General features: G+C 33.6%; 1 protein-coding gene across 2 annotated transcripts; it reads right to left on the bottom strand.

The window, feature by feature from the left end:
* Positions 1-1988: 1988 nt before the first annotated feature.
* Positions 1989-24937, bottom strand: LOC133192557 (putative carbonic anhydrase-like protein 2). Of its 2 annotated transcripts, none has more exons than XM_061328551.1 (11): positions 24650-24937; positions 19861-19914; positions 11835-11891; positions 7581-7720; positions 6907-7095; positions 6011-6106; positions 5175-5241; positions 4853-5007; positions 3366-3476; positions 2695-2734; positions 1989-2517 (listed from the first exon to the last, which is right to left on the bottom strand). In XM_061328551.1, the coding sequence occupies exons 1-11, from the start codon at positions 24792-24794 to the stop codon at positions 2495-2497; spliced, it is 1077 nt and encodes a 358-aa protein (XP_061184535.1). In that variant the 5' UTR covers positions 24795-24937; the 3' UTR covers positions 1989-2494. The 2 variants fall into 2 exon arrangements, with proteins under 2 accessions (XP_061184535.1, XP_061184536.1); XM_061328552.1 differs by lacking the exon at positions 24650-24937 and adding an exon at positions 20050-20301.
* Positions 24938-25864: the final 927 nt, after the last annotated feature.

Genomic DNA, 25864 nt, shown 5'->3' on the forward strand with positions numbered 1-25864 from the left:
AACAGTTGCAGTCTATCCAAATTTTTTATCAACATCCTTCTGTATAAAACACCATTTATAATTTCAATTCTTTTCCACTGTGACCAATATGATTTAAAGGCTGGGGATAGGTGAGAAATTTCCTGCCACTTGGGAGGTTCATATTTGTATTTTTCTTTCAGGGAGAAGAGATGTTTCAGAACAGGGACTTGTCCATGGGCTTTTGAGAATTCATCATTGGACTTGGACTGGAATAAAGAAAGATTACCGTCTTCTGAAACTAGACTAGATTCCACTGTAGACACTACATTGACTTGATGCTGAACGTCAACAACAGGAAGTTTGGGTTGACACATGGGCAACAGATTCACCGGAAAAAGTGATTTTGTCTCTCGTTGTTTCTCGCAAAATTTCAAGAAATGCATGGTCGACGAGACATACCATCAGCATTATAGAATGCTGTTTTCCAAGACAATGCCGAATGTCAAAATTGTATGTATCAAGAACTTGGATCCACCTATAGCTAGCAGCCGACCGTCAGGATTTTAAAAACGTCGCAGCCAGCTGAGAGCATTATGATCTGTTCTAACAAGAATTTCGTATCAAATAAACAGTAATGAAAATGCTTAATTGCTTCAACAACAGCTAAGAGCTCTTTTCTGGTAATGCAATATTGTCGCTCATGCTTAGACATGCTTAGACACCTGCTAAAAATGCAAAACCATGTTCTCCATCTTCATGAACCTGGGACAAAACTGCGGCCAATGGCTGTGCCACTAGCATCGGTATCTAGTATAAACAACTTTGACATATCTGGGTAGGACATTATAGGTTTTGTCATTAAAGCTTGACCCGTATTCATTTTGTGTAAAACACAATCTGTTTCTCCCAAATCGTCTTTAGAGGTTGACACACTTGAATAGTTTCGCAAAAGATTGCACACTTTCGTCAATTCTACATTGTTTAGATTATTTCTACAAGAACCAAGAACAACTTTGATATGGTCGGGAACAGACCCATGTTCCTGTGGTACCTTTGAAAGGTCTAGGTTTTTCAAAGTATGCGCATTCATTCCATTACAAGATTGATTTTAAAATGATACTACTTCACTCTCAAGAACTATCTCACATTCGGTCCTAACCGTATTTTTGTAAATGGTTTGAGGGGTATCAAAAACAATGACAACACGTACAGGTAGTTCATATTTTTTAGGGTCAAAAACACTTATCTCTACTATAATTCCTTTCTTTGACACAGATGGACTTATACCTGTAACAACAACTGTTTCCCAAGTATCTGATCACCCAAAATTCTCGTTGGAATTATCATTTCGTTCGACGGAGGTATCACTGCATTTTCAGTCGACGACAGTTTGAACAGGGTCTGAAATTTGCTGTGAAGTCTACAACTAACCGATTCAACTTGAGCGTACCCTCACCAAGTTTCATTTAACAATTATTGTCACTCAGGAAATCATATCCTAGTACCGCGGGTACCTCAATACCGGCTACTAACATCCTATATCTATAGGGTTTACGATCAGCTTTTATCGTAACTGAAACATCTAAGCACTTCAGCTATGTCCAATTTTCGTCCTCGAGGTGTATTTCAGAAATACAATAATTCATCAAAAATAATTGGCACTTTCAAAAACTCAATGAAACCTTCATTATTTATATTTAAAAAACGAAGCAAAACTTCTGAGTGCAACTTGACATGATATGCCAAAGAATTTTTTATCCAAAAAGAAAAAAAAAAAAAAGCTGTTTTGAGGATTTTCAGATGATACTTCCCCAGAAATTCGCTATCCTATTGATTATGGCAGTGCACTGAATCACTTATAATTCAACACTGATGTATCAAGATTCATCAGGATAATTTTTGAAAAACATGAGAAAAATAAACTTAACATTGATAGAATTTTCTTCATTTACTTTCTTAACATTTTAAAACCGTTTAACCTACTGCAGTAACTTATAAAGCTTTTCGTTTTCTCAAAAATGTTCTGATCTACATTTATTATCAAATGACTTTATTCAAAGATACAATAGTTACATGAACAATCTTAATTATCTGCAGGCTACTGTAACACTTCTTTGATTTTAGATAATTATTACTGGCTCATAAGACCCATTACAATATTTCAAACACACAAATCACACATACACGTAAATAAAGAGCAAACTTTGCATATTCTAAAGTCACGTGATTGTAGCACCGGGTAGTGCCATATCGCACGGGTATATTTCTGACTTGCGCATTGAAGCCGAAGAACACTCTGTACGTGTTTATTTTATGTTGTATAATTATATGATACATGTATAACGTTGATTTCTCGTCGGTTTAAAAAAATATCGAAACCAATCCAGTCATAGCACCATGAAAATGCAAGCATCTGATGTACACTAATAATCCGTGGGTGAACACAAAATGAAACAGCAATCTTGATCTTTGTGGCACTTCTCAGTAGCAGATCCTGGGTTGTCTGCCCATGGGTTGAAATGCTTATCATTTGTCATGAAGTAAACATTTCATTTACTACAACAAGAAGACCATATTAATCATTATTCAGTATATAATTTCACTCTCAAACTTGTTGATATTGTGCTTGTTTTGGGTTTGGTTACACTTAAAAGTATCATCATAATCGTCCGATTTATAAGTTCGTAATGAATACATTATTACAGATTAAATAAGTAAGAAAATTTTTCTTACCTTTGTAATTGAAATGCTGCTCTATCGTACAAATGTCAGTCTAAAATTAAAAAGAAATGTATTCAACTTCACTAGAAACCTATCCATTGACTGTAAATGGGATACATGTAGCTATTTCATCTAACCCGTGACAGGAATTATTCCCGACACGGAGGGCTACTCCGAGAGGAATTGTTACCATCAAAAGTTTGATTAAAGAGCTATCCGCACACATCCAGTGGATATTTTCCATTAAGCGTTTTATTATACTAAAACATATACAAGTATTTCCAAAAGGATAGGTAGCGCATTTAATTTTATACCCGGGGTATCGCTTTGTGGAAGTCCAGCGTTAAAGAAATCGCAACCAATTGTATTACAGGAAATCAAAACTGACCTCAAATTGAATGATTTTTTTAAAGAGGTGGCTAGGACATTTTGTACCATGGGCTGTAGCATTGCAATACATTGGAATCTTCAGAGTATGGAAAAATAGTTATTTTACCTCCTAATATCTCCATAGGAAACATTTTAATAGAAGTATAACTATAATCCATAACAAATACTACTCAGTATGTACTTTCACAAAAATATGAAAAAGAATTTTCAAGCACAGCAAATACCATTTCTCTACACACAATTGCACAACTAATCAGTGATTTATAAGCACTATAAACAAACGTAATATATACTTTTTGTTTGACATTGATATTCGTTCGTATGACCCTTTGGTTGAGTGGCATGACAGATCTGCTATTTGTGTGGATCCAACGCATTTGCGGTATTGTTTGGAAGAGTTTCATCTGAAATAAATGATAATAATTTAAAACTTATTAAGTATTAATCTTGACTTTTTAAAGTGTTGAAAAAAATAGTTCGCTTCTCTTTTTAAAAACTGGAAGTCTATCTGCATGATCTGTTAATTACATTGTTTAGGTCGAATTGAAATGGAAACAGTCTATGACACTTTTTTTTTGTTTTTACTGTTGAATAAATACTCATTCAAGGCAAATCGTTGAGGAATATCATTAAGACTAAATAACACATTTTTAAAAATTGCCGAAATTAAATAACAATTTTTCACAATAGATTTAAAGGTGTTGGACCTCGACAGAAGCACGTGCTAAAATCTCGAAAAAAAAATCAACAACATCCAATCCATTATTCATTTTGTAAGGCGAAAACTGTACACAGAAGAAATGTCACTAGTCTGCAATAGACAGTGACTTCATTATCTGGTCTTTTTCCTGTTATGATTAATCTGTAAGATCAACACCCAAGGGAGTAGATCCTCAAGCAGAAGAAATAACAGCAAAATTTTCCTGTGACAAAAGTGAATATATTTTACGAATTTAAAATAAAAATTCAAAATAACGACGGCCTCGGTATTGCGACAGATACACTTATACATTCCAGAGAGAATTTTTTTTAAAATCTTTCATTTTGTAATGTCATTACGATAGAAAACGTGACATGCTTTGAACTCAAGCAAAAATTAAAGGGGCCTGGACACAGTTGCTTTGTTTACAGTTTAAAATGTCTATTTTTATTCCAAAAAAAAAATAATAATAACTTCAGTTTAATGATTTGAACTTGCATGAATATACTAAGAATTAATGGAAACGACATTCTTCATAATATCACGTCAAACACGTATGTTTGTAAAGAGGACACGAGCTCTGTTGTGTTCAACTTGTTTAGTCTGCAGGCATCATTGAGCACGGACTGACACTATTGGTGAGTTGGTTTTGCTTTCTCGCATATCTACTCTGAACTTTCTGGATTAAAGTTTTTATATCTTTCATTAATAACAACAAAATTTCCACTTTTCTTAAGTTGTGTATGGATAAAGTTTACTTTGTGAAATTGCAAGGATGTGTGTCAATCAAACGCGTCCCGAAATTCGTAGTTTTAATAATTTCTAGATAAAAGATGTTTCTAAACATGCTTTTAATATATTTTGGTGTAAAATGCTCTAGCAAATATATATATTAGTCATGTTATGTACAAAATTTTAAATCTTTGTCCCAGTCAATTTTAAGTGGTCGTCCTAGATTTTAAGATTTCATTCGAATGAACACTGACCTTCACTCAATAATGTCCTGGGTTACTTTTACCTTTATAAATAATAAGAAAGCATGGATATTTTGATTTCTTTCGCATTTGGTTAAAAAAATACCTGGTCTGTGGATAAGTAAACAGGTTTGTTGTAAATAATCCAAGTAACGCTTTCTTGACATCCGGGTATCGTAAGTGATCCTTCATACGTCATGTATTCCGTTGTGTTGGGAATAAGGTCATTAAGGGTAAAGCCTATTATGTTGATTTTATTGCCTGTAACAATGCAAAAATACAAAGAGTAATAATGTTGAATATAAAAAATAGTATATATCAATCTTTTATATGGTATTCTTCATCAACTGGTGAAATTACACATTCCCTCTTGATTTTAAGTCATCTCTGAAAATCGATTACTAATTGATACAAAGAGTGATTAATACCTTTTATTGGTATATTCTTTAATCTCTTTGTTATCAGTTCTAGCGGATAATTAGATTCCAGGCCTATCTATGAAAAAAGTTAGTTTAAATTATGAAACATAAGTACAAAGCATTCAAAGTATATTTGCAGCTCGGATTTGATAATCAGTTTTTGACGTTTTCAGCAATGATTTGTCATAAACTTGCGGCGTGTGGTGTACTGAATTTTCTTTAATTTCATTTTATCTCCAACTTCTGTTGAGAAATTGTGACCTAGCAGAAAAATTCCAGAAAAGTGAGCAGAGGATAGCTTGTAATAACTGCATTGATGAGAAACAACCCGTGCTTGGGTCCGCAATGTACATGTATATGAATATGTTTAGGACATCTTTAAAAGAAAGATTGCTTGCCCTTTCCCGACTCAAGATAAAAAATGAGTAGGTGGCTAAGATTTTTTTTTTTAAATATGGGCTTGAATATATAATAAAGATCAAGTACTTGTAGACTTGCAAATACAAAAACTGAAATGGTTATTGACGGATATGAAAATTGCGGAATGATAAAAAACAAATAATTGTTTCCTATTGATTTATAAATTGCGCTTTTTTAAGAATAACAGGTTATGTAGTAGTACATAAGGTAGTAGAGATTTAATTAGAATTAGAAAAAATACTCATCTGAGAGTGAAAATACATATCACTTTCAAATAAGAAACATCTTTTTGTGATTCTTTCATGTTGAGGAAAATTAAGTATATCTGGCCAGTTATCCAAAAAATACCCCTTTTCTCGAGTACCACACACCACATACAACTCGAAATGTGATAAGACCTTTTACTTAGTCTTGATCTTAGGTACCTCAATAAAAACAGCTATGGCAACCAGGCCTCTTACTCCATTCATGGCCTCGTCTATCGTGCTATAGACCTCAGAATTATATCCCATTATGTGCATCTGCAAAAAGACATTGTGATCAACTGATCATTTAAAAACGACATAATTAAGACAGTAAATAACTCCGAAATCTTTTCTTTGCAACATAAGGGTTAAAAAAAAATTAATGTATAAATGCTGACGTCACTAGATAAAAGGTGCACATGTTGAAAAGAACTGAAATAGAACCAATTAAATCCAATTTGCCCCATTTCTGAGAATAACAAGTATCAATACTAGCTGCATCCTTTATGAAGAATTTCATGTAAAAAAAAATATTGAACATAAAGTTCATTTTAAAACTTAATGTCTAAATTCTCGTCGATATTCGTTTTGAAATAAAAGCTTGCAATATTGAAAATGTAACTGCTCTTATTCCGTTTAAGCGTCCCCGATAGGTTTAACAAGTGGCATAAAGTAATCAAAATGCAGAAGATGGTAGTCTTAATTTACAGCGGGGAAGTATAATTTCAATAACCAGAGCTTTTACGTCCATTTGAGAACCACTTTTGGGATTTCTTTGGAAAATTCATAAAGCGCTCTCAAGGTTTTTTTAATAGTTACAGTAAAACCTCTTCTGTTAGGCGTCAGAAAGAGAATGACTAAACATCATGCTTATCTAAGGTCAAAGATGTGAGCATTTCTTGAAAAAATGTGATATACATGATTACTTATTTAAGAAATGAATTTAATTTTTGAAGATTCATGAAGACTTGAACTACGACGCTTCACGCCGGCATATTTCATGAAGCGCGTTAGCTGTAGTACAGTAAAAAGTACTGAGAGACTGATAGTACAAGTAAAATGTAAAGTAGCAGTACTTCAGCTGTAAATGACTTGTTGCTGATCTGATGTTCGGACGCCCGTTGTTTTCTTCCAAAATGAAATTTGACATCGGTGATTCGAAACACGTAGGAAAGAGGCCCGCCGGTGACGTTGATTTGGTTTCTGATGTCATTTTTGAAAGTTAAAGTGATGTCATTTCCGGTGTTCTGAAGTATACCCTCAACCTAAATAAAAAGACAACAACAACTTCGAAATAAAAACAAAATCATTTCACGTACATTCAACTTTTAATGTAACCATGTATAGGTTTGCTTTAAAGATAATTTAGGATACGATATCCTCAAACTTATTACGGTATATAAACGGAGATAAAGTTAAATAAAAATATTTGCCAAATCAATAACTTGGTGTAAATATTAGTCGATATCATCTTTCATACAGTAGAGAAAAAAAACCCAGAATGTTTGCATATCCCACTGAAGAGGTTTTTGTGGAAGAATGTGTTCAAATTATCAAATGAAAAGTTGTAACAAATTTTAAATATTACTGTTATTTGTTTTTGCATTAGCTCGACTAGTTCAGCCAAATTACCATATGCTGTAGGTGTGAGTCGGTTTCAAAAATATAAACGCGTAGACAGGATACAATACAATTTGTCCAACGAATTTCATTCTTCGTCAATTGAATGAGATTTCACCATTAAACTTACAGGAGGGGAGTTGACGATAAGATGTCCAAGATTTCCATCATATAGTAACAAATCGGGCTCTATGTTAATTGGTGACTGCTGCTTGCCCCTAGAACACATGTACCAATGGTCAGGGTATGTGTCTCCCCAGTATTCAGGTGCTAAAACGAAATATGTTATTTGTAACTGGTGCTAATCAAACAAGTCCACTTGATCAAAATCGTCCATGAAAGTATACAGTATGTGATATTGAAGCATTAGAGACAAATCTCAAATCTATACTATCATGGGTCATAATGTATTTGTTTGTTTATTTGTTTATTGTTTAATGTCCCTCTCGAGAATTTTTCCACTCATATGGAGACGCCACCACTTGCCCGTGGAGAGCTACAAATTTTGACCTATACTCGGCACTCAGGGCCATTGAGCAGTGAGGGATCTTTTTCGTGCCAGCACCTACTGTGACACGGGACCTCGGTTTATACGGTCTCATCCGAAGGACCGGTCTCCACGTCCCACAGTGGGATTCGAACCTGCGACGTAAGGATCAACTCCTTACTCCGCGACTCTAGAGCCAACGCTCTAACCACTGCGCCACGCGGGCGACGGGTCATAATGTAAATGGTGAAGGTAACTAACAGTGATCATTCTTATGAATCCAGTAAAGAATACGAATCGTGAAGAGGTAAAAACACAGATCCCTTGAAACAGCAGATGCGGGATCAGGTGCCTAACAGGAATAAACATCCCCTGTCGACCGATCACAAAATAAGCAAATGTTGGATATAGGTTTAAAAAAAAACATTTGGTCATGGCTGAAAAATATAATTCTTTTTATATTGAGCCTGAATCTGCCTCAATAAATTGGCAGCATGCCTGTTTCTCAAACTTATATTTGTGCAAAAATACATATCCAGTGTAAATAGTACACGATTAGAAATAAAAAACAGTTTGTAGAAATTTACAAATAAATATTTATTGAATATTATTTATTAAGAACAATGAAAAATCATTCAAAACTATGACAAAGGACGGAGAACAGGAAAACAAGTACATGTATAACTAATTAGGATTCATATACTCCGAAAATTCATGGAAGATTTCCTGCTTTAAGAGACTACCTGCCATATGGCATGGCCGTAAGAACCGGGGGCGCCCCCCCCCCCCCCAATAATTTTGCCGATATATAGATTACTATAGTAAACTTAGATACTATATGATTGTGCCCCCTCAATAAAAACGTCTGATGACCTTTTTTTTGGCTTGTCAAGGAATTTTTGGATAGTGCCCCCTCAACTGTCAACTGAAAATGTATGGCTGTGCCCCCCCCCCCCCCAACTTAATTTGCTTCCTACGGGCCTGATATGTGACCATTTTAGTAGTTCCCTTAATAGGTCGGTTAATTCAGGTTTGACTGTAATTAAAAATACCTAACAATACATAAATATCGGAAAAAGTAACAAAAAATAATATACATGGGGCAAGGAATTTCTAATTGGGTTGGCCAATTATCTTGATTTGTAAACACAGTCTATGAGCAGCATTCATTTTACGTCTCTGAAGTCCCTGTGGGTTGCACTTACAGAAAACTAACGAACTCTTCCTCATTAGGTTACATTAAATTTCTCGGGTTTCTGTGAAATCTTTCATGAACATTTCGATCCGATATCTAATGGAAACCTGTCAGTTCTGATCAAGAAATGTTAAACTTACTTCACCTAGATGAGTTTATTCGGTTTCGTTTGTGTCCTGTGTCATTCTTCTGCATTCTAATTAAGGCATGGCAAACACTTTTGGGCTGTCTTGAGAAATGAGTTGTCAACGTGCAATCGGAATACAGTGCAAAACAACTAAGACATTTAACACGCAACAAATCAACGTTCCAGCAAAACGACTGGAAGTGGGAACGATTTAATGAAAACTAAATACCCAAAATTTGACCGTTATTTTGACAGTTGAAAAATCACAATTTGTTGGAATGTTGAATATTTAATGAAATGCCAGTGTTCTCTATTAATTGTAAAAATCTGAATATCTGTTTTACAGTGTTCTACTTTCACCTTCGTGGAAGCTATTGCTCTAAAAGTAACTCCCGTCCTAAAAAATTATGTCACGGTCCATCATACAGTGATGTCCGTAACTGTAAGGTCTAGCATACCGAATTAAAAAAGAAGGAACCCTCATTCTTTGAGGGAGCATCGATCTGATATGTTCATGAAAATTAAGGCAATTGTAAACATTATTTCCTCGCATGTATACATTGGTGAAATACTTTGCTTTTTCATTTAAATTCTCTGAAAGAGTCGGCATTCAAAATTCCTTCACAGATTTTAAATATCTAATAAATTAATCATTCTGGATATAATGAATATTAAGACAATTTTTGATTTAAACCTTATTTTAGGATTTTCATATTATGACCGTTCTCTGGGAATGCATTTTAAAACTAATAATACAAATATAAACATTTTACTAATTGAAAATAGAGAGATATTGAAGCAATATTTGATACAATTAACAGGACAATAAGTCTCTTTTTATGTTTCTTGTGAGTTTAAGAATTCCTTTCGTGTTCTTTTGTCGAGTATTATTTCGAACAAGTAGTAATTTGCTTTCCGAAGATCAAATCAGAATTTGGTTTAGGTCCTTCGTGCCAAGAAATTACATCCAAAGTCATAAATTTTCTACCATCAATTTCGCCGACGACTTAACATGTAAAATGCATTTTCCCCGATTTTGATATGTTTTCATGTAATAAAGGCATCGCAAAAAACGCGATGTCGTCCATTAAATCAGAGTGTTCGATCAATTCCCGGATCAACAAAAATACTTCTCAATCTGGGCAGAAAAGATTCTTAAGTCTTTTTACGAACTTTTCAGGAATAAAATAACCAAATTTTACATCAGATTTAAAAACTTTATTTAATTTTGTGTCGTTTTATGACTGGGGATTATATCAAATACTGTGATATTCTGTAAAGTTATTAGTACTTGAAGCACGATATAAATATTGATGGGAAATAAGTTGCGTAAAGGTGTCAATGTTTTATCTATCTTATAGTCTAGGTGTTTACACAATCAAATCTCCGTTATGCTTCTTATTGCAGTAATTTTTTAAAAAAGTTTAGACGTTTTGTCCTGTAAAACAAATCTTCTGGGTTCTCATTACAAAAATTATAGACTTGAAAAGATTACTACACAGGTATACAAAATGTAACGCCAGGGGACCAAGAAAAACTCCATTTAATCTGACCACATAAAAAGTGGACACGAGAGGGCGATATTTGACACGAGAATTGCTTTGCTACCCTGTTTAATTAAAATAACGAGTGGCGTGTTAGAACGGAAGATTGAGACTAGCCCGCCAGCGGACCACCAAGCAATGCATCGATCCATTCCGTAAGAAATAAGACTAATGCTAGTACAATGTCCAAAATTATCCTACGACTTGTTTTTACACAAAATGAAAACCGTCTTTTATATGATGTTCCAGAGTGGGCGAAAACACCCATATTTAGATAGCTAAATGGCTGTTTTTTGCGTCATGTCTGTTGGAACACAATTCTACTGAAAATGGTATAATTTCAGTATTTAAGATTCATCATTCCTCTCTTCACTCATATAAAACTTTGCTTTAACGTTAAGAACTTCTCAAAGGAAATGTAATTTATAATTAAAATGCACAAAATTTCAGCATACTTTGCGGGGGCAAAATATTACAGACAAGGACTTTTAACTTAACAATTTCATAACAGAATAATTGTCATTCATCCAAATTGGAGTTATCTTTCTTATCAGAGGGTCGATGTTCCTTAAATTAGATCTGAAGGGTTTGTCTATTATAGTATGTGTCACTCAGAAAAATATTCTTACACGGAGTCATCAAGATTCATTATATCGCTCTACAAGTTCAGTTGAGAAATGTACCATATACTATAATTACGAAAGCTTTACTAAAGAAAAGCCGATTTTAAAACTAGCAGATAATCATTGCATGCAACACATGTACATGTATGTATAGTTCACGTAAATCATACTGCTTTCATTATGAAATTAATCTTATAAAATTTATCTTCTGCTGCCACACCCTAGCCTATGGATAATGATTTAAAAACAGAGAGAAGCTTCTCAAAATTCGACTAAAAACGTCAATATATGTCCAGAGACCTAAACTGTGGATGAAAAACCAGCATCTACTTGTATCTGCCATATCGCGTTACTAAATCCAATACAACTTCATTTGGAATCCGATAATGGAAATTAAATAGTTATTACCTGCTCTTCCTCCATAACCCCACCACTCGTCCCAGGGAGATGGATACATTTTTGAATCTGAAAAGAAACAACATACGGCATCTTTACTGCCAGTATTGGAGTGGAAGACCGTGATTTGTGTTTTACTACACGCCAATCTTAAATTTATTTTTGAGGACATTTTTTGTAACCAAGAAAACATAAGTGCTCTATGTTGTGTAGAATAATGGGAGAAGTTAATTTATATGGGAGCTTTGGCCTTGAAAATAGTAGACCGTAAGACAAAATTACACCAAGAAATATACCTCAGCTGTTTTATAAAAAATATATTGGTCTAATGCCTTGAATTACAAACCCTTTAAACACTCAACTCAATATACGACGAGTGGTTTACATGTAGACCCTTTATAGGTTTTGCACAGACAAGAAAAACGTCACAATCTAAAACCCCGTTTAAAATATTTTTTCCTTCCCGTAGTGCCTGACAATCCTTTCCACATATACAGTAAAACAAGGTTGTAGCGAAAACGCTTATCATGAATTCAGGCTTCAGACAGTGAAGAGATTTTCATTCACATTTTAAAACGTTTTATGAACCTACTGAATATAACGAATTACGTTTATGATATAACTGTTAAAATCTTTATAAGACATAACACAAGAATATCCCCATCAACGATAAAAGTGATCAACTTTAACCGACGCAGGTTATGATCATAGTCTAGCAATGAGCTTTGACATCGACTCTTACATTAGGCCTATATGAAGTATGGAGTCTTTATCTAAAACAATTTAAATGCCCTCTTCAAGATAAACCTTGGGAACAGACAATCAAAGCTGAAAGACAGAGAAACCATCTCTGATTCTGGTGGCAAAATTAATATTCAGCAAAAGCCAAGAGTCAATATTCACGAAAACAAGATGGCAGCTCATTTAATATTGTAACAGGAATACTAGACGCTTGTATACTTTTTCCCAAGAAACTATATTTATTACAGTTGTTTCAAAGTGATTATAACATTAAGACGGACAAGAAAATTGCAGATGGAGTGTGTGAAATGTGAAAGTTTGCTTATTACAGACGAGAATATCGGAAATGGGTTATTAAGTTGCTCGACAGACCTATTATTAAAATTTTCCTTCTGTATAGCTTACAGTGAAATCATCCTTTCTATGATCAGTCTGATCATTTTCCAGCAGCATGACCCGATATCTTCTGTGTTTGTTCTCCAAAGATAAGATTTCTGTAGCCTTGGATGTGTAGTCATTTAGGAAGCAAGTTAATTATGCTAATTACGTATATTTTAAACACAAGATACAAAAATGGAAGTCTCGACAAATTAAACAGTATATACTGTATTAAAATTTAGATTTAATAAGCATAATATATCAGTGAATCTTCTCAGCAAATCTGTTGTACATGCATAACCAGACCCATAGAACGCAGGGGGCCGGGGGGGGGAGCACCCTACTACCTCACTAGATCTTTTTGTCCTTTAGATGCTGGTCCCCCCCCCCCCCCCACCACATTGTGTTGTTGTAAGGTCGAGCACTGGCAAATTCCAGGAATTGGGTACAGTTAATTAGGTTGTTTTTTTTTTTTGGCTTGTCAGATTTTTTTCGGGAGGTTGCCCCCCCCCCCCCTTTTGAAACCGTTGCTACAGGCCTGCGCATTACTGATTTGCCTTTAAGCACTGAAAACATCTTCATTAATATTAATACATTTACATCTTGATGAATGCAATACCGCAGATTGCAATATACTTATTTTTCGTACAACTAAAACAATCTATTGGTATTTTTTTGCAACTTATATAGAAGGTATCGTAAAAAAAAAAATGCAACTTTTGGTACGTCACTAAAACATCCTTCTCAGAATCTAATTTTTAATCTAGTTTTATGTACTAAACAACCTTATAAATCTGATACCTTTACATATTATAAGGATTAGTGTTCTCCATTCTAATCAAACCCTATAGACTTTCACACGAAACTCGTAAAGGTGACCCATCTCCACAGTCCATGTCATGATTTGACGGGGAAAAAATGAATCTTCTAAAAGAATATTTTCACCCATACCACATGGTCCATCATTTGAAGAAGAAAAACTCGAATCCAGACACCTTGTGAATGTTTGCTTATTATTTAATATTACTTTGGCATGGCCTGATAGTCTTGAAAAGATTTTTTAACAAGCAAAATCAAAGAATTGTGGTCCCCCGATTAATGGTTGGGATGCCATTATTTATGGCATATTGTAACTGTCTTGTCAGTGTGTTCTATCTTGTCTGTCCATCATACAAAACGATACATTTTTTTAAATTAAAACAGTTATAGCAAAGATTAAAGTTTATTAAAACTGTATCAAACTTCAAAATCAAAGTCATGGGGTCAAATATACAATCCAATAAGTCTTGTCACAAATAATGCATATGTGAAAAAAAAAATCAAAGCCCTATCTTTTCTGGAGCAAAAGTTAGAACCTAGGTGGGCTAAAACAAGTCGAAGTAAAAACAAAGAACTTTAATTGTAAATTTATGTTTGTTCAAAGAATGGCCCCAGGGGCAAGGATGTGCAGAAAAAAAGTTAGTTCGAAAATATTTTATTGTCCATAAATCTTCATTTATTTTGCAAATACCACTGTTTTTCATCTAGCATCATTTGTTGTGTATTAAGTGGTTCGTCGTGCTTTTATGTACTGTTCGTTTTGCAAAAATAACCTTAAGTTTCGTTTCGATTTATCTTCTCTAGATAATTTTGTTCTTATGTATATGTTTTTTGCAAAAATGTCTGTTGAATAATAATTATGCATTCACTGTCATTTATTTAGTTTTTGAAACTAAAGGTTCAAATTCAGAAAATTGTTCGTCTTCTTTTATCAGTTGTTTATATAGTATTTTTACCAAATCACCCACCCATAGGTTTGTCCTGATGTTGACCTTAGGTTATTTGATTAAGGTCACATAAAAAATCTTATCCTAGCCATGTATTTTAATGGAGAAACATTGAAAGCTGAAACTTTTACAATCACTGATCTGAGGTTGTGTCATAATCTTGACCAAAGGTCACTGAGGGAATTCCAATATCACTGGCAGAAAAAGTGTATAATTCTTGTCTGATCCATAACTCACTACTGGAGAAATTTAAGAGGGTGATAAATGAAAAAAAAAGTTTGCAGAAAACGTGTAACATTTAAGTCTGGACCATAAATTTCTAGTGGAGAAACATTAAACGTTTTTACTTCACACACAGATTAATTATGACCCGAGAGTCTGCTTTGACCTTGACCCAGAATCATTTGATCAAATTCAATGTTAATTTCAGAATAATATAATTCTTGTCCTGTCCATTATGATACATGGAGATGACAAACAGTAAAAGTCCATTAAAACAATGCAAATCGGGAGCAGAGCAAACACAGACCTCTTAAATCATCAGAGGTAGGATCAGGTGCCGTGGAGGAGTAAGCATCCCCTGCCGACCGGTCACACCCGCCGTGTACATGTGCTCCTTGTCATGATCGGGAAAACGGAAAAATCCGTAGACAATTCAATGTGTAGATAATGACCTACCAATCAGTATGAAAATCGTCAGTTAGCATTCCACATAATGATAGATTGTATTAGCTGACAAGGTCAGTGTATCGACCATAGAACTTGCGAAGTGATGACTTTAAGTGAGACTGTTGATATTCTTGTTTCATCAACCTGATTATCAATAGTTTGACTAGTTTTAGAAATTGTTCAAATGTAGAGCATCTCTTGCGTATCGAATCAACTGAGAGACATAAACCCCACATGCAGGTAATAAGGGTATATTGATACGTAAGTAAGGGAAGTTGACAATTGAAAAGTTGAAGTCATCTCGTTTATCATAAAGTTTGTTCAAAGGTTATCATTAACGCCTTTTTCTAGTAAAATATGAAACTGATATGATGTGTCAGACTTCTCAATTTTTTTGAGTGGAAATTATCGAGTCGATATATGAATGGAAGTAGCTATTATTAATTGATAATGCGTAGTCGGTGTATCTAAAGGTCCAGTTGAAGGCCACAGAAAGTGTTTTCTTCTTCTCATGTATAAGTTTTTGAATAAATTCTGCTTCATATGAATACAAAAATAGATCTGCTAATCGGGGCGCAATTGGTACCCATGGAAATTCCGACAGATTGTTGGATGGCCTGATCTCCAAAAACTAAATAGATTTTGTCAACCAGAAAATCGAGCATCTTTTTAATATAAACTTCAGACTATTGTATACAATCAGAATGTTTTTAACAAAATCATTTTGCAAATGGCCAATGACAATTTTGTGAAGAAAAAATCCCAATGGGAGAAAATATCCCATCTGACACTTTTTCTTCCAAGGGAGAAAGGTGGGATAGTTGTAAGGACTAAAAATCCCACCATTCGTCCATGGGATTCTGACTTTTAGCATATCTTTAAAAAAGATATTTGAGAGTTCAACATGAGACCCGTAGATACTGCTAAGAAATCCCATCAAGTGTTATAATTTATTTTTGGACATCACAATTAGAAATGGTAGTAAAAAAGTCTGGACAATGTAGTGTTCGGAGTTAAATGTCGCACTGTTTAATGGAAAAAAATATTGGAAGTTGATACTTCACATAAGAATTACTTATGACCGGAAGGAACGTCATGACATTGAACGAAGGTCATTTTTTCAAATTCAAGGTCACTTTTATAAGAATGTATAATTCTTGTTCTATATTTTTTTGTAATGGAGACACATTGGAAACTGATTATTGGCACAAAGATTTCTTTATAGCTGAGGATTAGTTAAGATCTTGACCCAAAGTCATCGGGCAAGTTAAAGGTCACTGGCAAAAAAAGTGTATAATTTGAGTCTGTTTATCATTAGAAATAACCACTCCCAGGGCAACCGTATTTGTCAAAAACTATCGTTTTGATTATGTAACAAAACTATACAACGAAAAAGTGTGACTTTATTTATATACAAGAAATTATACTTTGAATCATGTCTCTGAAAACCGGGCATAAATTCAAAATGGAATATTTCAAGATATAATGTCTAAGAATCGTTGGATCAGTTTATCATCTTGTGGGGAAAGTAAGCCCATGATCATATTATAAATTGTTCAGATACATCCAGAAAAAATATTTTCGTTTTGAGAAGCTCTCGCCATTTCTTCAATTAATTAACTCTTCATTATCCTTTATTAGTTTAGAAGATGAATTGCAACTTAACAAGAGGACAACACAGAAGAATGTTCCCCTTATCCAAACAATGTCTACACATTAGTAAGTCGATATACCAATCATAGCTAACAGGGTTAAGCATAGTTACACGACATTTCCTTCAAATTCTATTGAATTACAAGCCCTTTGAAGCATGTAGGAGATTTTCCATCATCGCGATTGGCATCAATCGAGGTCTAATGAACGCTTTATCAGTAGCTCACGTCGACGCTTGTTTGAATTAAGGATGTTGTACAGTGTAACCAACCCTGCTGTCCATGTAATGAGATTACGGGAGCAGATCTCGGCTTTGATTGGAGAATTGAGTTTCGGAACAAGTATGATCTTGTCCAGAAAATATGATCTGTAATTTGCACGCAGATTTATCTTGACTTGTGTGACATTCTGATAACGAGATTGCTTTACTGGACTTGATGAAAAAACCCGAAGATGGGAATATACATCATTGTGCTACTTCAGGTCAAAAAAAAAAAAAGATAAAAGTAATAAATAGATATATTTGTTTTTCCTTTACCAGCTTACAAAGATTATTCAAACACCTTCCTCTCACGACACGTACGATGTAATGAAAATTAGTGTCTGAAAAAGCGTTTCATTTAAATTTATTCCTTTGGAAATTGTATGCAAAAGAGAATGTTTGATCTCAAGTAAAATTGATTTTTCTTTCTCCATAATTGGATATTTATACAAATGAACCAATTAAATGCCGGAATTTCGAGTGTTTACCTCTTGTGATCACAAACAATACCTCAGTGTGTATGTTCTTGTTTAATTACACATCAAGATCTTTTACTCATAGCTTATAGATCAACATAAAGTCTGTCTCAAAATATATCCCAATACGGATCAGGTTTAGCAAAGTGAAATCGATAGCTAAGTGACAGTAATCTTCAAATTTGAAAGTTATGAGCTGTTAATACGTATGAAATCGGGAAAAAATTAAACTTAAACTGTTATCAAAAAACGCCACCTTAAAATTAACTACAGACCGTATTCAAAGCTTACTGATGACTCTTGGACCATTTCAAAAATCGATTCTAGACTGTCTTTTGACGGAATGGTATCAAGTTCTACCCAAACTAAGTAAGGACCATCATTAATCAGATCCGCCTGTCTGAACAGGCTATACAGTTTTATAATGGTCCAGACACAAGGCTAAAATGTATTCCTACAAGTGCGTCACTACGCAAAGAACTGCGGTATTCGAATAGCGGTGAAATCGCGATTTTCATGGGGGTTAATTTTCGTCGTTTTCGTGTTTTAACCATGAAATAAAATCCCCATGAACCATTCCCCCCCCCCCTTAAAAACTACGACAATTTGACCCCAGGAAAATAAGTGATTTTATAGTAGCTCAGGAACTAATTTGTGTTTGTCTTTTGAAGATCTCTAGAACTATTGCTTATCTACTTACCGGGCTTATCTCTATGTCTTAACAGTACTAGTGGTCTGAAAAAGATGTTACTTGTCAAAACAATCCAAACAGCCTTTACATCAGTTCTTGATTTGTTCATATTTTGCAAAAAATCTTTTTAGAACAGTTTAATGGTCATTTATAAAACTTTATAGTACGTTAGATCTTTTATAAATGCTTTTGCCTTGTTCAGCCTGTATGGCCGCGAGTTTCTATTTAAGATGGTATACGTGTCGTTATTACATTTTTTCGGCGTCATTTATTATTATTTGCTGCTTTTGTAGAGATGTTGCAGGTTGCATGAAGATATGCAACATATACCGAAGGCCTTCTGAATTTGTTTTTATATTCGACTTCTCTAAGATAAATTAATTACAATGTACCTGTTCTGTTTTACGTGGTGAAATCAGGTATTCTTGCATTTTTAAAATTTCAGGCTTAAAAAAAGTTTTATCCATCGTGAATAGCTATAAATTTTATTTTACCTTGACTATCACCCTTTTTCCTTATAACCATTTACATTTATAATTAAATGCATAAAAATGTGCTTTGAACTTTCAATACTAACTAAATTAAACTCACGCAATTACAGTGGCTTTTAACTATGAAGCTCTTTTTTCCCTCTTAAAATCAATTTTTAAAAATGTTTTTGTTTTCAACGAAATTAAATTTTTTTCGACTTAAAATTAAGTTTGGAAAAAAAGTTAATGAACAAAATAGTCATCAAAAGGAATATGAAATTCTGTAAAGTAACTGTGTTATGTATACACTGTATCTTAATACCCAGGAGAAGCGCAACGACTTTAAATATATATAAAGTGTAAAACACACTTTGATCCCAAGCAGGAAAATCCTTCTTCCTCGATCTTTGAACAAAACAAAGATGTCGATGTCTCTCATTGCTGACATTTTCAAAGCTCCATTGTTTATTGATAAGTGAACTTGATTATTTTTTAACATAGAAATGCATTAAAACTCCGAATGTTGGATAGCTGGTACAGGAATAATTCGTGGAATTGATTTCACCGACAAATTGAGAATTCTTGTTCTTCGCCATTTAACATGGTAAATTAGGATGTGACGAGCTATTGTTAGTGTCTGTTAACGTTAATCACATAAACAAAAGGCCGTCCCTTATAAAATGCCACCGACTTTTATAAACTCCAGCATTTTATCTTTGTTATATTTTGTAGATTGTGGTACAATTGATTTTTTTGTTAATTAAAACCTCTCATTTCCTGATATATAAGTTCAAAAATCTAAACGGTATTGAATTTTATCAAATTTAAAAGGCGATATCATACTTGACACAAATATGCTTTGCTTTTTGAAAAAGACTGACTGAATAGACGAAATTAATAGAGGGAAATATATATTGATAACGACTACTTACGAGCCTTCATTAGGCTTGGTGGACTTTCGCTTCCATCCTGTCCTTTTGAATTTCCTGAAAGTATAAAACGCAGTGATTTATATGTAAAATATATATATATATGTCATTACGGTAAAATATATAAAAAAGAAAATAAAATTAATAAAATCTTAATTTTTTTTTTATTATTTTTTTCATTATCATTTATACCTGTCGTGAAGATCATAAATTGTAAAACGCACAGAAGCTCAAAGATCGTCATCATCATTATCACTTAACTCCTGCTGCTAGTGCGACCAAATGCCAAAGAAACATGCAGATCAGAGACATTTGACGAAAATAATCAATTACAAAACTTGGATACTTTCTCGGGATTAGAATCGGATTGGGCACGTAAAGCATGACAGATGCCAGAAAGAAGTGCGTTTTTTCTTTCAAAAGGGGGCGGGGCAATTGAATATGTAAATATAACGTACCGTTACGTCAAAAAATTGATGAAAGCAATAATCACAACTGACGTATAATACAAACAGCACTTCATTGAATGAGGACTATTGTTACAGTGTTAACAAGTTTAATATCATGTGTGCATGTTATCTTCAAAGAGAACAATTAATCCGTTCTGTACTTTTATTGTATTTTGGCACACTAACACAACACTAAAAGTGCCAATCTAAAGAAACAAAACAAACGAATTCAACAAGATAAATTACATAGAAAAACCGTAAAAAACAAAAATATTAACATTTCTTTTCTCATTTTCTGAAGTGACTAAATAGTGTGATTATTTAAAGATTCTTTGTTCTACTATATTTGAATTAACGCACAGAATATTTTCCACCTGAAACATAATCGGATTGCACTAGACGAAAACTTTTGAACTGTTAATCGACTAACATTCAGAGTCGGATCCGGAAGGAAGCGGCTTGTTTTCCGACCGAGAGACTCCTGTTGAAAGAAAATAACAGAAAATCGACGCAGAAGCAGAAACTGAGCTATGTTATCGGTGATTTAATTAGCAATTTTAACCATCATCACAAAAATTGATTCGGATGATAGAATCGAGAGAATTATTAGATGTCGAGTTTATCGCAGGATATCTAGGATTAAGGTATCGTGTATGCATTGTGAGTAAAAATAAATTCCAATGAATTGTTTCTGTTCATGTAATCACACTTCAGAGATGTGCAAGTGTAAAAATTTACCAAAAAATTAGAGCAGTGCGTTAAAATTCAAATTTCTTATACTTTATCCCGGTATGTCACATAAGAAACGTTCAACCAAATTTTATTTAAAGGTGAATAATGAATAAATAAATTGCATGGAAATTAAACTGTTTAAAAATCAATAGAGTTTTAATACTTTGAGTGTTTTAAATTTCATTTATAAACAATCGTACGGTGGTATATTTGGGGTATCCAATTATTTTTTTTTCTTATGTTGGAACATACGATGTCGTTCAGAAGAGAAATAACGTCATAATGATTCGTGCGAACGAGATAATATCTTGTGCGAACGACATAATATTTTTCTGCATGAGAAAAAAAATATTTGCATGCCCTAAATTTAATAACGTATAATCGGAAAACGGAGAAATGGTATGCTGTTTGAACTAATAAGAGAGTTGTCTCTATTATATACCAAAAAACAGCCAACTAAAAGCAAAGAAAATGAATTCTTTTTGAATCTTGACAATTAGACTAGGCAGCAGTAAACCTGAATCCCATCATTCGGTCGCCATTCACAAATAAAATTTAAATATTTAAAACTCACAAAGGAAATGTCATTTCAGAAAGGAAACATTATTCATGGGTTTATTGATAAAAATATATACTGTAAAAGAGATGCATTATACAATGAAATTTTGAAAGAAAAAAAAACCAATCTACTGATTTTAGTGTTTGAACTTTATAAACTATAAACTATACAAAAGAGCTAGGTCATGATCGACAATTTTTTGTCCTTGCTTCACATCGTTAAACAGGAATTCTTTTAATTACCCAAACAAGAAAATCTAAGCGTTTCCGTGTATTAAACGCTTGAGAGGCTAACCTTTACAACGAAATGATTTAAGATTCATTAAATGTGGCAAAATTGTGATAATAGAAACAAAACTCTCTCGTCCGTAAAGACAAACTTTTTGTCTGATTATAAAACTGGCAATTTTTGGTCTCCATTATCCTCTATGCATGTGTAATTATTAATTTTTGTTATCAAGTCTAACTGATAATACTTTTTTCATGAATACTAAAATCTTATAATTAAAAACATAGCTTATTGTTTTTCCACTCAGAAACCATCGTTAAACTGAGTAGAACTAAAACGAGTGCCTGGCGCATCTATAGGATAAAAAGAACCCGTTGTACTCTTTGCAAACACTTGCAATGGGTTTAATAAATATGAAAATATTTTCAGTTATCTCATAACAACTTCCATCTGCTCCCCGGACTGATGATGTCGTCTCATTGTGACATAATAAAATATGATAAAAACAGGAACATGTCTGAAGATCTAATTTTGATTAGACTGATTTTCCACCTTTCTTTCTTGAATTGCGTGAAGTAAATAAGTAATATCTATATATAACACTGAACTGAACACCTTCTTAGTTGTCAACAATATTCTGATTATATTTTGTGTCTACCTAGTTTTAGACACCGGTCAGACTCTAGACGAGTTCACAAAAGTTCTATTGAAAGCATTAGATTTTAATGTTTCCTCTAAACAATCGGAAATACTTCATAGTTCTAGGCCGCACTTAGTCTGGATTCGAACGCGCAACCTACCGCACTCGAGACAAATGAAGGAATCGAACATACGACCTTGCGCACACAAGAAAACTAAGAGGAAAACTGGAAACTGGGAAGCTGTATTGATGTATTGATCAAATGTAGATACATGCATCTACCCGGATACGGAAGTTTAATTAAGAACTATACATGCAGTTCGAGGATCAAAGTGTTGATACGGTAATTGTCGTAATATCTGGTAAATTTCCTGTGTAAATAGCCTTGGTGTTTCGTGGAAACACGAAATAATAGCATCTGCCGCAGAGTATTCCGTGTGTTTCATTATTCAGCTGCCGGTGGGATTTGCTTACAGTAATCGTCAAATAGGAATATGTGCAGCACATTCTTCGAAAATAGGAAGGGCTGCTCGTTTGGTATTTTGTCACGTTTAAAAATTCATTTACAGAATCAATGAATCGTCTTTGCAACACTAGGGGTGCTGGCTACGTGTTAATTTCATTTTTGATTTTTTTTCCGTATGCACAATCCGTTATTAAATTTGCTGTTTATTCGGGTATAAAATTGATGATGTAAGATTATTATTTTTTCTAAAAAAAAGTGTATGTTTACAACAAAATTTTATTGCCTATACGTCTGTGACCATATGCTCTTAACTCTTTTTAACCTTTTCTGTAAAAAATCAAATACACATCAATAATTGAAGATCACAGAATTTTTTGTTTGGCGAGATTTTTTGATTATTACCTTGATGACCTAAACCGATTGCAACTCAATTGAGACAATTATGCCGGATTAGATGACTAGTTCTCGGCGAAGGAATACTCTCAATTAAATCTATGTCATCGCGATTGCACGTATATTTCTAAATTATTGAAAGAAAACGATTCCCAGGTTGGCCTTTAAAGCTAAGTGTCAATATTAAGCTCCAACAAGGGCTCAATAAGTGACCCGATGCAATGGAAGCAATTGAACAGTGATTCTCAGAATTTTTGGAGGCTTTCCGAAGTCTGACACTTAATATTCTTAAGCTTATTAACATAAAACAATTTGAAAAAGAACTGGAAAGGCACGTCTTTTCTGGGCATAATCTCAATTTTTCAAATTCTTCTCATGAATCCATCTTAGTTTCATCACGCAAAATGGTAATGTCTTTCACGTCATACAAATTATCTTTAAAATCATCAGATCATCATGTGCACGTTCTAAGTAGGTTTGCGATATTGTATTTCATTTTATCTGCAAATTTAACCCTAATAGCTCACTTTAATACTTTTTTTTTATTTTTAAAAATGCATTTCATTTCAACTGTGTGTGTGTTACAATGATAGGTACCAAAAGCAAGAACAGGGATTCCAAAGCTTTTTAATAAAATAAGACAACACAAAAGATGATCATGTGTTGTTTTATTGAAGCTTTGAAATGTCCTTTTCTTATTAATGTAATTCACCTCGTAACAGCTTTAATTAACATGTACATATTATAGATTTTTATCTGCGAACTATTTCTATACTCTACATAATTCCTGTAGTTCGAACGTCTGAGTCACCTTTTCTTGTCCTTAATTGTGTATCATCATTTCACGAAAAAGGTTTATTATTCAAAGATGATCGGCTTAGACGTCAAGTTTTGTAATTTGCTTAAAAAGTATAAGAAATGCATTATATACATAAAGCAACATGTATTTTCAAACAAGGCAAAAGTTTCTACTTATGCACGAGAATATATTTATTTGTTATTTTATGTAAAAGTCTCAAAATACATTTGAATTATTTAAATTGAATTATCAGGGAGACATGCCACACGTATATTACTGCAGTACAGTTTTCATTTTTTTAATTTAAAAAAAACCCTTTTTTTTCAGATGTAGACATGGTGAAAAACTGACGTTTTCTGAAAGAACCAGACAACCGATAAGAAAAATGTCATTCTTACATTTCACACAAAATAATGTCAATCCCAACAATTTTTCATTAAGTGTCCATTATAATCCAAGGACAAAAGGATTTATGCTGTTTAGACCGATATCAGATCATGTGTAAAATGCATCACAGATACCTTACCTGAAAGTAATATAACGACGAAAGCAAATCCAAGAAAATTAAACATCTTCCTCAATGTTGTGAATTTTCTAACTCGAAGTGATGGAAAGAGTCCTTGAGAAATCCCCCGCAAAAGCCCGTATCCATTAGCGCTAAGCAATCCCATGAGGCCAAGTGTTACAAGTTATACACACAACAGAAAGTAAGAAATGGGAATCTCAAATTAATGCCAATCAAATCAATGAACGCCAATTACATCGACCCCCTGTTTATACGCCACAATATCACCCCCCCAAAAACACTGTTAAAAGGATAAAATTCATTAATTAATAGTCATCTATTTCAATAATGCGATCACATTAAATTAACTAAAGGAAGGCGCTGATCACCTCTCGATCGTCAGTATGGATTGACAAATTGTTCATCAACGAGACATGCTATAAGATCTAGGTCATTTATGTTTTGTTCAAGTAATCTACCCTCCCTAAGACTGTTTAGTCATTCTGGACCAGGTGGATTGTTTTAATGCCTCTGAGATCTGGATCACAGACTAGCTATAGCATCAAAAAGCACCTGCTGCTCCGTCAAAGGGAATATTTTATCACAGTGCATCATATACCAATAGAAAACAAGGTTCCGAGTCAATGGTTAAAAATTTATTGACTTCTAAATTGCATTCGTCACTTATATTTGAAAATGAAGTTGTCATTGTCGGTAAATGATTTGGAAAGGTTACAAAAACATCACATTTAGAATTGCAGTATTTGACGACAGCGATGCATTTATTTCTCAATTTATGAGTGCAAATGATGAGAAAATCGTTATGATGTGTGATTCTAGTGATTGCAAACTGTAATGTCTTCAATTATAATGATGGCACTGATGCTTTGTCTGTCGTGCCAAATAAAAATAAAGAGTTCAGATTTTCAAATATGTCTCATTTGAATCACAATGGTATTGATTCAGGCATACATCTTGATAGCTTGCATTTTATATTGCTCACGTACAAGATAATGACAAAAAACACATTATACAAAAGGTTTGGCTCTCGGAAATAGAAGTAATTATTTAACATAAAGTCTTCCCATTGGAGGCAAAATGCTCATCATAGCTTTTATCTCTAATCGTACTGCCGTACAATACCTGAACAATTATCATATACGTTGACAATTTCGAACTACGGTAAAGTTTTAGAAACTTAATAGTTTCTATTCCAAATAATGATTTCCGCAAGTG

This window comes from Saccostrea echinata, unplaced genomic scaffold, assembly GCF_033153115.1.
Source record: "Saccostrea echinata isolate AGI-Se365-2 ecotype Australia unplaced genomic scaffold, CSIRO_AGI_Sech_v1 ptg000025l, whole genome shotgun sequence".
Taxonomy (NCBI): Eukaryota; Metazoa; Mollusca; class Bivalvia; order Ostreida; family Ostreidae; genus Saccostrea; species Saccostrea echinata.

Bases quoted from the DNA above. Each gene is read 5' to 3' on its own strand.
- LOC133192557 (XM_061328551.1), bottom strand. From the start codon at position 24,794: ATGGGATTGCTTAGCGCTAATGGATACGGGCTTTTGCGGGGGATTTCT. The intron at 5,008-5,174 runs GTATTAATCACT...GCATTGTTACAG, and splicing joins AAAGAATATACCAATAAAAG to GCAATAAAATCAACATAATA. The intron at 2,518-2,694 runs GTAAGAAAAATT...TTCTTGTTGTAG, and splicing joins GCAGCATTTCAATTACAAAG to TAAATGAAATGTTTACTTCA.